We start from the raw sequence: 13286 nt of genomic DNA on the forward strand, positions 1-13286 counted from the left end.
TGTCAAGGTGAGGCCATCACTATAGTACAGAGGATTCACCTGCACAGGGTGAGGGTGGGGAGGCAGGGTCTAAAGGCAGGACACAGCCAAAATGACGCTTCACAGTTCCTTGAACTGTGCAGGGTGAAACCCTGCACAAAGCAAATACTGGGGCATAAATGTCATCAGCAGATTCATTCTCTCATCTCACACTCACTCCATGGGAAAGGGGCATGAGCAGAATTTCCAGCACTATCTAAATAGTGCTTCCCGTGCCAAGTACAGACAGTTGAATTCACATATAAATGTTTGTGTCATGTAACTCCACTGTAACAATAATAATCATGCATCTACAAATGTGCCCTGTGTGCAAAGTATGACGCTTGTTCTCTACATATTTATATCTTGCTTAATCTTCCTTGGTACTATTCCCGTTCTACAGATGACGCTCAGAGAGGTTAAGAAACTTGCTTGAGGCTGCGTAGCTCATCTGTGCTCAGAACTTGAATCTACACGGCTACAGTCTGAACTACCCAAACCCATTTAAAGGAAAATAATCCCAACAATACCTGTCATGGTTGCCTCTGATTCATCTGTCCCTCCTGGAGAGGTTGGGATGGAAGCATCAGTTGGGGAGGTGGGTATTTCGGCTGTTTGGGTCTCTTCTCCTGAGTGCACGGGGCTTGAGGACTCGATTTCTGGATGCACCTCTGCAGGGCTCTGGGTCTGCTGAGTCCACTTGGATTCCGGGATGGTGGTGCTGATGACAACATCCAACCCCGAGGTGTGACCAGACAGGTCTCTGCTGATTTCAGTCCTGTCTCCAGAAGCCACGGGAGTAGCCGAAGGTGAACCTGATGCCTCTGTGCCCACATCATCGGTGGTGGTCGACTCTCCACTCACTTCCGGGGCAGCCGAGCCCTCCCTGGGGCCTTCCTGAAAGGCTGAGGTGCTACCTCTCACTCCCAGGCCTGAGGCTCCCTCCAGATCAGCTTCATGGAAGGCGGAGGTGGTTTCACTCAGATCAGGGGATCTGGAAGTGCCTCCGCTGGCCTCGGGGGCAGCAGATGCTCCCACCTCAGCCTCAGGATAGGCGGACGTCTCGCTGCTAGATTCTGGGACTGATGATGCTTCTACTCCAGACCCGGGGAACCTTGGTGCATCCCCAGAGGCAGAGGCTTCTCCACTGGACTCAAAACGCTGGGGGGTGTATGTTACAGGGGGTCTTTGGCCCAGTTCCTGGGAAACAGTTGGTTCAGTAACACCCTCCACGAACTCAGAAGTGATTAAAGTAACTTCTGGAAGTCCTGAGGCCTCCCCACTGGTGCTCGTGGGTGCAGAGGATTCTCCGCTTACATCAGTGGTGCCAGAAAAGTCCCCACTAAAATATGGAGTACTGGATGGCTCTGCACTGGGCTCTACCAGTCCAGACTGAAGTCCACTTAGGTCCAAAAGTCCTGAATGGTCTCCAGACATGTCTGGTGCCCCAGAAGGGGCACCACTAAGTTCCAAAATGCCCGAAGGCCCTTCTCCTGCTTCTTGGGCTGTTGGAGCCTGGGTTACAGATTCCACCAAAGTTCTGTCTACAAGAGAGACAGTGGAGAAACCAGATGGAAGTCCACGGCCGTCATATTCTCCGGAGGGCAGGCTGCTCCCACTCTCAGCTCCAGAGGACTCTCCACTGACCTCAGCTACTCTGCTTGGCAGGCCACTGAATTCTGGAGGCTGGGGTGTAAACCCACTGGAGTCAATTACTCCAGAAGATAGTCCACTGACATCTACTATCCCAGATGTGCCTGAGAGATCTGCCTCTCCTGAAGGGAGGCCACTGAGTTCCACGGACCCTAAACCTTCTTCTTCTTTAAATGTAGTTGGGGTCACTTCAACCAAACTGGTGTCCACGAATGTAATGCCAGAAGATTCACCACTGCCACTCATGGCACTGGAAACCAGGTCAGGGATTCCGGATGTTGTCCCACTGAACCCTGGTAACCCCGATGGCTGCCCACTGAGATCAGGGATCCCGGACGTTTCTCCACTCAGGTCGGTTATGCCAAATGGTGGACCAATGCCAGAAAGAACTCCAGAAGCTTCTCCACTGATTTCTGGTTGTCCGGAGGACAGTCCACTAAGCTCAGTCACACCAGATGTTTCCCCAGAAAACCCTGATGGCTGCCCACTGACTTCAAAAAGCCCAGATGTTCCCCCACTAATGTCAGGAAACCCTGATGGCTGTCCACTGACACCAAAGAGTCCAGATGTTTCCCCACTGATGTCAGGAGACCCAGATGCCTGGCCACTGAGTTCAGCTCCTGAAGAGAGTCCGCTTGCTCCTCCACTAATGTCCAACTCACTGAAGGGCAGCCCAGATGTTTCTCCAGCACCACTGATGCCAATGGTTCCCCTTCCTTCTAGTTCGCCTGCAGTGGTGGGTGTGACCACTTCCACCAATGTAGTATCCACTAGGGAGACAGTTGGGAACCCAGATGGAAGTCCACTGAAGTCAGGAAGGCCAGAAGATGGGCCACTTCCAAGGTCCACCCCAGAATACTCACCACTAAATCCAGAGGGAAGGCCACTTGCTTCTGGAGCTTGCCCACTTCCTAGAGTTCCAGAAGGTATTCTGCCAAGGTCCAAGACTCCAGAAGCTGACCCAATCAAGTCTTCTTTTCCAGAAGTCAACCCACTAAGATCCTCAGCTCCAGAAGCAGAGGTCTCTAGATGATCCTCACCTACAGAAGGAAGTCCACTGAGGTCCTCTACTCCAGAGACAGAGGTCTCTAGACCCTCTCCTCCAGAAGGAAGTCCACTGATGTCCCCTACTCCAGAGGCAGAGGCTTCTGGACCTTCTCCAGAAGGAAGCCCACTGAGGTCCCCTACCCCAGAGGCAGAGGTCTCTAGACCCTCTCTTCCAGAAGGAAGTCCACTAAGGTCCTCTACTCCAGAGGCAGAGGCTTCTGGACCTTCTCCAGAAGGAAGTCTGCTGAGATCCTCTATTCCAGAGGCAGAGGCTTCTGGACCTTCTCCAGAAGGAAGTCCACTGAGGTCCTCTCCTCCAGAAGGAAGTCCACTGAGGTCCCCTACTCCAGAGGCAGAGACTTCTGGACCTTCTCCAGAAGGAAGTCCACTGAGGTCCTCTACTCCAGAGACAGAGGTCTCTAGGTCCTCTCTTCCAGAAGGAAGTCCACTGATGTCCCCTACTCCAGAGGCAGAGACTTCTGGACCTTCTCCAGAAGGCAGTCCACTGAGGTCCCCTACTCCAGAGACAGAGCCCTCTGGGACCTCACCTCCAGAGGGCAACCTGTCAACTTCAGGAGTGCTGGTCCACGTAATTCTATCTTCATCTCCTGAAGCCAGTCCGCTTTCCACAGGCAGGCCTGAGCCCACTGTAGAGGTGAGCCCACTGAAGTCAAGGTCTTCAGAGGGCAGTCCACTTGCAATTTCCCCTGAGGGCTGCCCACTGGACTCTAGGTGTCCTGAAATTTCTCCACTGCCTGTGAAGTCACCACTGACTTCAGGCACCCCAGATACCTCCCCAGAGCCTGGCAGCTCAGTCCTGCTGGGCACTGGAGCTGTAATTGTGGATGGTTCCTCTGAGGGGAATGGCTCCTCTGAGGGGAATGGTTCTTCTGAGGGCAACGGCTTTTCTGAGGGCAATGGCTCCTCCGAGGCTGAGGGCACTTCCGTTGCAGAAGGGCCTTCTGTGCTCTCCTCTGTTGCTGCGCTAGTGGGAAGCCACGTAGGAGGGATCTCTGGAGGAAAGGAAGAAGAAAGATGAGGTGTGGATTTAGTAACTCTGCCCCATTTTAAGCTCATGCAGAGAAGCTGAACTCCATTCCTTCCACAGTAAAACTTTTCTCTCAAGAACTCAGAGATGTGTCCAGGCATTTGCTAATGGAACCTCGCACAGCCTCTTGGGAAGGATGGGGACCAGGAAACTCCCCGCCACCCTCAGGCTATGCTTTGTGAGACCCTAGGGGGCGCCATTCACACTAGTCACAGAATGTGGGGGACTGGCTGCCACTGAAGACAGCCAAGGTCACCTTTCAAGTACTTCCACATTATTACCTCATTTATCTAAAACCATGATTTTTAAAGTGTGGTCTCCGGACCATCAGCACAAGCACCACCTGGGAGCTTGACAGAAAAGCGAATTCTCAGATCCTACCCCAGCTCCACTGACTTAGGAATTCTGGGGCGGGACATGGCACTATGTGTTTTAATAAGCTCTCCCTACCATGCTGATACTCCTTGAAAGTGGGAATTATTCATCGGAACCCACCCCTCTGAGGCTGAGAGGGCCAGGTGATGTTTGCAAAAATACATCAACTTTTTCAATTCTCAGAGCCCTATTACAGAGGATTTGGAAAATATAGAAAAAAAAGAAAAGAAAAGAAAACCCCACCATCCTAAATAATCATGGTTACATTATTTTCTTTCTGTCTTGTTTCCTTTGGCATTTAAAAATAACTAGCTGGGATTATACCTTGCATGTATTTTTGGGCTAATTTCCCAGGCAGAGAACATGAGCACAGAGGGTACTGGGTCCCAGTGGGCAGGTTTATAGCCTACTCTCACTTAAAGGAGAATCCTGGAGGGGGGTGGGGAGTTCGATATAGAAGTGGTGACATGCAAGACGATTTTAGATGGATATATACACACACACACACATATGTGTATTGGGTTGGCCAAAAGTTCATTTGGGTTTTTCCGTAAGAGGCTATGGAAAAACCCGAATGAACTTTTTGGCCAACCCAATATAAATATACACACCACATATCAGAAAATAGCCACTTACAGACATGATATAACGTTTCTCTTTGAAATACATCTACGTTTCTTTTCAAAAGGAAGTCAATTTAAAGAAAAAGATACAGAGTTAATAGCAGTAGAGATGGTTCCCCGATAAGCCTCAAATCAGCGAGGTGGTGGGGAACTGAAGAAACATTGGAGAACATTTCTATGGGGCCATTGGAGTCCCCTCCCATGGATAACTCCCATTAGTGGCTGCCTGAGTCCTGTGCCAAGCCATATACTCATGCCAAAGAGGACCTGGTTATTCTTGTCCTGGTGAAGGTCAAGGAAAAGGCCTCAAGCAGGTGTGGCTGTTGGGTGAGGTCTCGGGGTTAGAATCCCACCTGCTCCACTGATGCACCTTCACCTTCTGGTTTTGCATTTCCAGCACCCAGAGGAGCACTTGGTGTGGCCAAATTGCTTGGGAACTGTGCACTGAATGACTGGATAAATTAGTGGGAAGCTTTGATATATTCCTTTCTTCAAATGCATGTACGCCTGGGCGAGCTGACTCTAAAAGGTGCACACAGGTTACTGTGCACTGCTCTAATTTAGCCTTACCCAAAGGGGGCCATGTTAAAAATGCTCCGTGAAGGGGCTTCCCTGGTGGCGCAGTGGTTAAGAATCTACCTGCCAACGTAGGGGACATGGGTTCGAGCCCTGGTCCGGGAAGATCCCACATTGCTGCAGAGCAACTAAGCCCGTGCTCCACAACAACTGAGCCTGCGCTCTAGAGCCCACGAGCCACAACTACTGAAGCCCGTGCACCTACAGCCCGTGCTCTGCAACAAGAGAAGCCACCGCAGTGAGAAGCCCTGAGAAGCCCACACACTGCAACGAAGAGCAGCCCCCGCTCGCCACAACTAGAGAAAGCCCATGTGCAGCAACGAAGACCCAAAGCAGCCTAAATAAATAAATAAATAAATAAATAAATAAATAAATAAATAAATAAATAAACAAACAAATAAATAATTTTTTAAAAGAGAAAATGCTCCGTGAAAAAAAAAAAAGACCCTGTGATCAGATTCATTTGGCACACACTGAATACATTGCCCCCCTCTGCCTTACAGTGCATATTAGCATATCCAAGGCTCTGATAAGGTCTGCAGTGGGGGAAATCTGTATCTTCCTGTAAGCCAGGATTTCCCAAACCTTATGGCTACAAAACGCTTTTTCCAATAGGGTTTGGGGTCTTCAGATTTCATCCCATCAAGTCCCATCTGATTTAATCATAACAGATGTTGCTCAGCAAGTTCTGACTGGGGACGCCTGGCCCAGAAGAGGGACACGGAAGGAGAAGCAGGGCAAGGAGACAGGTCACAGTCAGACTGCCCACAGCCACCCCCTCCCAGGCCCTTTCCCCTCTACTGGAGCTCCTCCTGCAAGAGAGTTTTTAAGAGGTTAGAGAAGAGGCTTGTAAATGCAGGAGCACAGAGTGAGAGCTTTCTGACTGATACAGTGCTGGGCATTTGGGGTGTGTAGCTGGAAGACAGTGCGGAGAGAGAGAGACAGAGAGAGAGAGAGAAAGACAGAGACAGAGAGAGAGGGAAAGAGGTGTGTTTTATGAACAAAGCTGCCCTTTCTCTCCCGAAGTTGCCCACAGCGGCACACTTAGCTAGTGTAAGGGCTGGGGAAACAGAGCACAAGTCCCAGGGAGAGACAACCCTGCCCTCCCCGCACCCAGGGCACACCCTAGGCTGCCAGGCGTGTGATGCATCGGGACGTGCCCCGGAGCCCAAGCCACACAGACCTGGCAGTGGGGAAGTGCCTGCTGGCGTGTAGGCGGGCTCCCATTCCGTCTGGTTTTCTGGCTCAGGGGTGAATTCTGGGATTGCAGTCGTCTCCTCCCCAACAGGGACCGCAGCCACGCTGGGCCCCACTTCAGTAGCGATCCAGTCTTCCACCTCAGGGCGCTCTGTGGGTGCGCTACCCTCCTCTTCTCCTGGAGAGGGCGCCGCCGAGACACCTAAAGGGCATGTGGGTGGTGAGGGTTCCTTCTTACCAGTGACCCGACCCAGGCTGGCCCTTCTTGAGGGGAACTACGGGATTCTGAGGTGGGCCAGGCCTGTGCACAAACCTTACTTGTCCTCGGCCTCCCACCGCCCCGCCCAGTCCAGTAGGATGGCTCTTGTCCTCAATTAATAAGAGCCTTTTGCATCAGCTGTATCGATATGTACACACCAGCGGCACTTTATTTCAGGGTGGTCTGGGGCACCTCTTCTGCAGAATCTCTTATACCTGCCAGGAGTTGTTTAAAGGTGTTATGTATATAAAATCATTTTATCCCACAATGACCATGTGAAACAGATACTATTATCTCATTTACAGATAGGGAAACTAAGGCACAGAGTTAAGTGACTTGTCCAGTGTCAGTGGCTTCTAAGTGATAGATCTAGTCTTTGGATCCAAGTATCTGGTGCCAGACTCTCTGCTCTCAAGTACTGCAATGATGCTGCCTTTCTTGGGGACAGAAATTATATTCCAAGTGTGTCTGGATCAAAATCAGGAGAGTGCTATTTAAAATGCATGAAGCCATCCTGGCACTGATGGCTGAAGGCAGGATTCATTGACTGGGGGTAATTGTTCTGGTTTAGTGGGCTCGATTGGGAAGGAAGCCAAACTTCTTTGCAGTTATATAAGAGGCTGAGTTTACAGAGGGTTGGGAATGGATGGTGGAGATGCATGGGAGGAATTTACTGGGAGGCTAACTGGCTTGGCTTCTACTTCCCAGAGCAGGGAGAAGGGTACTGGGGTAAGAGCCTCATCAAATCCTCTGGGAGGGGATTGGCTTTCTTAGGCTGGCAGAGTGGGACTGAACTTTCTTTGAATTAGGTTTTAAAAGGGGACCTGAAAGTCTGGGAAACTTTAGGGCACTCAGGGTTTTTTAAAAATTAACTTTATTTTGAAATAATTACAGATTCACGGGCAGTTACAAATATACTGAGTTTTGATGTGTAATATGTAAAATATGGCAAAAGCCATTACTACAATCTACATTCTAGGCAGTGCATCTAGACCCGTGGACCCTGTGAGAACTCATCCAATCAGAACCCAGCAAGACCTTGGCCATGCCCTGGCCATGCCCACTGAGTTGTTTGATGACGTCACTCTCAGAACTCTGGTAACATGGCATCAAGTACCCAGCATGGGTCAATTTAAAATGTGAATTTTTGGTGCTTGGTGAAGAATAATAATTTGACTAAACTCATCACAGAAATATTTAGAAGGTGAAAATTTGACAAAGGTGGACAAATTAAAACAGTATATGTATATACATGTGTGTGTGTTATTTATTTATAATAATAAAGGTAACATTTATTGAGCATTTACTATGTCCTAGGCACTATGCCAAGCATTCTGTGTGCACTACCCTTGTTAATCCTTCCAGCAACTCTTTGAGGTAGGAACTATTGTATCACTATTTTATAGATGAAGCAGAGGAACAGAGAGGTTAAGTGACTTGCACAAGGTCACACAGCTACTAAGCAGCGGAGCCATGATTAAAATTCAGGTCTGCCTGATCTTAGAGCCCAAGTTCTTACTCATTTCTCTCTATGTGTCTCTGGGAGCATTTTAGAAGGATGTGCTTGCCTTGGGGTCAAAGCCTAAGGTCATGCTAGCTCCAGAGCTGCCCCTGCCCCGAAAAACTGACTTTTTCCTCTTTGCTGTGATGGATGGACGGAGGTCAGGAGGGGTGAGCCAGGGGAGTCACCACCCCAGACAGAAGGGGTGCCGGAGGAGAGGTGAAGGCACATACCTCGGAAGCAGAAGGCGTGGTGCCGGGACAGCGGGTCCAGGAGGCCTGTCTGGTTGGGGTAGAGATAGACGGTTCTCACACCTGGCTTGTCCCCGCCGCAGGCAGGCCTTGGGGTGACGATGGGGTAGCGGAGGCTGCCGTCAGATAGCCAGCCAGCGTAGCACTTGTCCAGGCCTTGGCTCCAGGCAGCATAGAGCTGGCCCGTGGTGGCCAGTGTGGCGTTTTGGGATTCACAGAACTCCTGTGCTTCCTGGAAGGTGAACTGCTCCAGACGTGTGGCGAAGAACACCTCCCCTGGGGGCAGAGGCAGATGGCAGGTGTGACCCTCCACCCTCATGGCCAGAGCAGCCTCTGCTCACCCAGGGGCAGGGCAGCTGAACTAAGCGAGTTGGTGTCTCTCCATGGAAGGAACCTCCCCTCCTTCCCTCCTTTCCGGATTCTCCAGTCACACTTAGGCACCCCCTCCTCTGGCTAAGAGAAGAACTCCCTTGGGCACCCGTGCTCCCCTAAACCACAGCACTTAATCACTGAGCACTGAATGCTGTGGACCTGCCAACCCACCCGCCCCACTGTCATCCCCACCCTGTGAGCTCATCGAGGGCAGGAGGCGGGGCCTGTAGCCACTGTTGTGGGTTGGGGTCCCAATACCCAGAACAATACCCGGGTCTCTGTCTGATTTGGGGGAAGGAAGTTCACATTTACCGAAAACCTGCTTATACCAGACACTTTTCATGCACGTCTTATTTAATACTCAAAAAAGTCTCTGGCATAAGCATAAATCAGCCACATTTTATAGATGAGGAAACTGAGGCCTAGAGAGGTTAAGTAACTTGTCCAGTTCCCAAAACAAGTGAGTGGCAATGTTGAGATCTTTCCTGAATACGAGCATTTCCAAAATTGGGTTCACTGGAACGGTAATTTGGTGATTTTAATTGAAATGAAAAGAAATGAAATAAGACCAAACAAAGGGTCTGTGTTTAACTAAGCTTGGGCGATGCTTGGTTAAGCAGAGTTAAAGAGATTGTTTTTACTGCAGGACTTCTCAGAGCCTTTGATTTGTTCATGGGCATTGGGATTCTCCATGGGGCAGAAGGTATATATAATACTTTTTGGTGTAAGTAAATTAATTCATTTATTCATAGAACTTATTGCTTTTACAAGAAACCAATGCTCCCCTGCAATGCTGGGGAATCCACATGAACCATCTGGGAGGGAGAGGAGGGGCCTGACCTGAGAGACCGGCTGGGAAGCCCTTCTTTCTTAAACAGGATCCTTCCCCTGCTCCCCGCCCAGGTGGGAATCGGATTAAGTTGATGGTAATTCCCTCTTCTCTGTGTCACCCCGTCAGCCCCCTGCCTGTCTAGAGACCGAAATGTGAGAACGTGGTCTGTACCATCGAGTCTGTCCACGTAGCAGTAGACATCGTAGGTTTCTGATGGTGGTCGCACGCCATAGGTCCGGACCCCCGGGCTGCTGTCCTTGTCACCCACACACGGGGTCCGTGGGCTCACAATGGGGTATCTGCAGAGGAGGATGGGAGGGGCGGATGAAGGCCTGTTCTGGGGGCTGGGGATGCAGGGCCTCAGAGTGTGGCCGGCAGGTCACTTGGGGACTTGGGCAGGGTGTGTCTTCTGCTGTCCAGTGGGATTCAAACCAGGAAGGAACCTCTCATGCAGCACATTCCCTGTGTGGCTGGGGGAAGGGTCTGGGGGCCCCTGGGGGATTCCTGGCTTCAGAAGAAAGCCCACGGCATGGAAGGGCCAAGCTGGGGAGGACTGCGGGGCTTGACAAGCAGCTCTCTCTATGTCTCTTCAGGTGAAATGGCCAAGGAGTTAATGTCACCTGAGGCCCATCCCCACTGTCTCAGAATATGCCTTGATTCTGAGGGAGAAATTAAGGGATTAGCCAGAAACCACTAATTAATGGGCATGCAGTGTGGTGGGTGCCCGCTCTGGCTCCCCAAGCCTGACCTCTCATGGTTGGGTTTGGGTTAAGAGGGGAGCCCAGTTAGTCTGTCACCTGACGGTCTGGTCCTGCAGCCAGCCGGCGTCACACTGCTCGTAGCCTGCTTCATAGGCGGCCTGGAGCTGTTTGGGTGAGGCGATGACGGCCCCGGTGCTCAGGCAGGCCTGCTGGGCCTCCTCAAAGGTCAGTGAGTAGCGGGAGGAGCCCGGGCGGTAGTGGAACACAACTCCTGGGTGGGGAGGAGAGGGAGAGAAAGAGAGACAGGTCAGGCTCAAGGCACGGACCAGGTGCCACAATGCCAGTGACCATGGTGCCTGGTTCTCAAGGCTCTGCAGGTGTGGAGGGAGCCCTGGCTCCTTGAGGAATGACCTCCCTTCATCCCCTCCTTCCTTTCCTACTCCCGATCTGATTCCTAGTCAAGCTAGTCCTCTCTGCTTGTTCAAACCACTCCTGAAAGCCACCTCCTTGAGAGAGCCTTCTAGGACTCTTCTGCCGTAAGTCTTCCCAACCCTCCTTTCTGGGTTCCCCACTCCTAGGCTGCTCATTTTTCCCGTTACTCTTTAAAACAAATGCATTTTCTCTTATTATGGAAAGAATAAACAATCATTACAGAGCATTTGGAAAATATAGAGAAGGATAAGGAAGAAATCAACCACTGCATTTCTTCCACTTGGCCCAGGTTCCAGGGTTCAGTGGGTGGGTGGTCCTCCTGAAAGTGGCTGCAAGAGTTTGTGTGGGTGCACCGGGTGTATTTCTGGGGAGTGAACTCATAGCTTTTGCCAGATTCCCAAAGGGTCTGGGGTCCACGTAGCTTATCCTGGAGCCCCTACTTACTCTGCCTCCCCCATTGCATTCAGCTGGACACACATTTGCTTTTGACACTCCCCTGGGTGACTGGCCAGTTTATGTCACAGCTGTGGATCCCCAGTCTGAGTCTGCCCCTGTTCTTGTCCTGTTCTGGGTTAGATGTTCATGTGTCCATTGGCACCTTCCCATGTGGTGGCCACGTGGAGAGAGTGAGGGTCTCTCCAGCCCTGGGCCAACCCTGGGACTCAGCTATTGTTGGTGTTACTCCAAAACTTCCAAACAATTCTTCCTTCTCAACGTACTGTATTAATCTGGGCAATTCAGGCTGAAATCTCACTTGGTGGCATCGTGGGTGTGATGGTGGATGGCAGTGTCCATTTGCCCCTCCTCCAGGAGGGGACACCACCAAGGTCCTTAAGGAGGCCACCCCAATACGTCCTTCCTGATCACAGACTTGAGTCTGCGGACCAGCTGGGCTTTATGTGATGTGACATCCCAATCATCCAGACACTTATTAAGCACCTAAAACACCATCATCCCAGAACTGGGGTGGCAAACGTTTTCTGAAAAGGGCCAGACAGAACACATTTTAGGCTTTGTGGGCTAAATGGTTTCTGCACAACTACTTAATCCTACCATGATAGCTCTAAATGGCCACAGACAACATGTTACCAAATGGGTGTGGTTTTGTTCCAATCAAACTTTATTTGTGGACATTAAAATTTGAATTTTATATAATTTTCATTATATGTCACAAAATATTCTTCTTCTTTTGACTTTTCCCCTCAAGTATTTAAAAAGGTTCTTAACTCTTAGTTCATGGGCCATATAAAAACAGAGGATGGGCTGGATTTGGTCCACGGGCCAGTTTGCTGACCCCTGTCCTGGAGGGTCAGTGCTGTGAGAGGCCCAGGGGTCACCCAGTGCAGCCAATCTCAAGCGGTTCTATTCTGCGGAAGTGCGTGATGGGGCTAGGAGGGCCCCTGGGAAAAAGAGCCCCCATTCTCCATCACACTTCACCTCTACCTGTTGATATATACCACCTATGACTTCATTGGAAGGAAATGCTTTGTGGCAAAAGAGCCATAGACACACAAAAGAGCGTGGGTATCACTGGTCTGGCCCATCCCCCTTGTTTCACAAATGAGGAGAGTCAAGTCTGAGAGGAGGGAGGCTTGTCCCAGGTCCCAGGTTAAGCTAAAGGTATAGAAGACCCCCAGGCCAAGCCCTTTCCACCTACCCCCGATGCAGCCCCCTGAGGGGGCGGGCACTTACCCCCTGGCAGTCGTGGCTGCCCAGGGACCTCGGTTGCACCTGGGGCTGCGGTCACCTGCACGACGAGGTCCTCGCTGGTGAAGGCTGTCGGAGCGCCCAGGCCAGATGTGGACTCCTCGGGAAAGGCCCAGGGCCGGGTAGCCTCTTCAGTCCTGTTCTCGGCCTCAGAGAAGGCGGTGGCCCCTACTTCGGGGGCAGAAGTGAAGGGCTCCTCGGGCTCCAGGGCGGTAGGGGTGACGTCAAAGACGGGTTTCACCGTGAGGATCACGCTGCCTCGGGCTTCACCCTCGGTGATGTTTCGGGGCAAAGGCAGCTCCACATCAGGCCAGGTCACCGTCTGGATGGTGATGTCCTCCTCACCACCCACCCCGAAGAAATCTTCTGGGATGTCCACAAAGTCTTCACCTGGGGCCGGGGGTTAAAGACAGGCATTATTGCTCAGCCTGGGGCTGGCTTGGGGGACATGAGTAGCAGATCGTCTCCTCCTCTGCTAAGGAAGGAAAGCACCTACTGTGTGCCTGGTACCTGGCCAGGCCCATTGCAGGGGTCCTCAACGATTTGAGTATTTATTATAGGGGTGCCCACGGTTTCCAGACTGCAAGAGAATGCAGTCACCAGAGCACAAGACTGACCAATCAGCTCACTGCTTGTAAAGCCATCTTGTTCCAACATCCCTTCCTGATTAATGCCAGCCAGTTGTCTCCTTACC

At 51.2% G+C, this 13286-nt stretch overlaps 1 protein-coding gene across 3 annotated transcripts in view; it reads right to left on the bottom strand.

Annotated features, from left to right (window-relative positions):
- The window catches only part of ACAN (aggrecan), a 62714-nt gene that overhangs the window by 14393 nt on the left and 35035 nt on the right, over positions 1–13286 (bottom strand). For all 3 annotated transcript variants that reach the window (XM_036843480.1, XM_036843479.1, XM_036843478.1), the window contains 6 exons: positions 12578–12982; positions 10550–10724; positions 9924–10051; positions 8531–8824; positions 6524–6739; positions 549–3731 (listed from right to left, as the gene is read on the bottom strand). In XM_036843480.1, the coding sequence (XP_036699375.1) occupies positions 549–3731; positions 6524–6739; positions 8531–8824; positions 9924–10051; positions 10550–10724; positions 12578–12982 (4401 nt within the window). The remainder of the gene's footprint in view (positions 1–548; positions 3732–6523; positions 6740–8530; positions 8825–9923; positions 10052–10549; positions 10725–12577; positions 12983–13286) is intronic.

This window comes from Balaenoptera musculus, chromosome 2, assembly GCF_009873245.2.
Source record: "Balaenoptera musculus isolate JJ_BM4_2016_0621 chromosome 2, mBalMus1.pri.v3, whole genome shotgun sequence".
Lineage (NCBI taxonomy): Eukaryota > Metazoa > Chordata > Mammalia > Artiodactyla > Balaenopteridae > Balaenoptera > Balaenoptera musculus.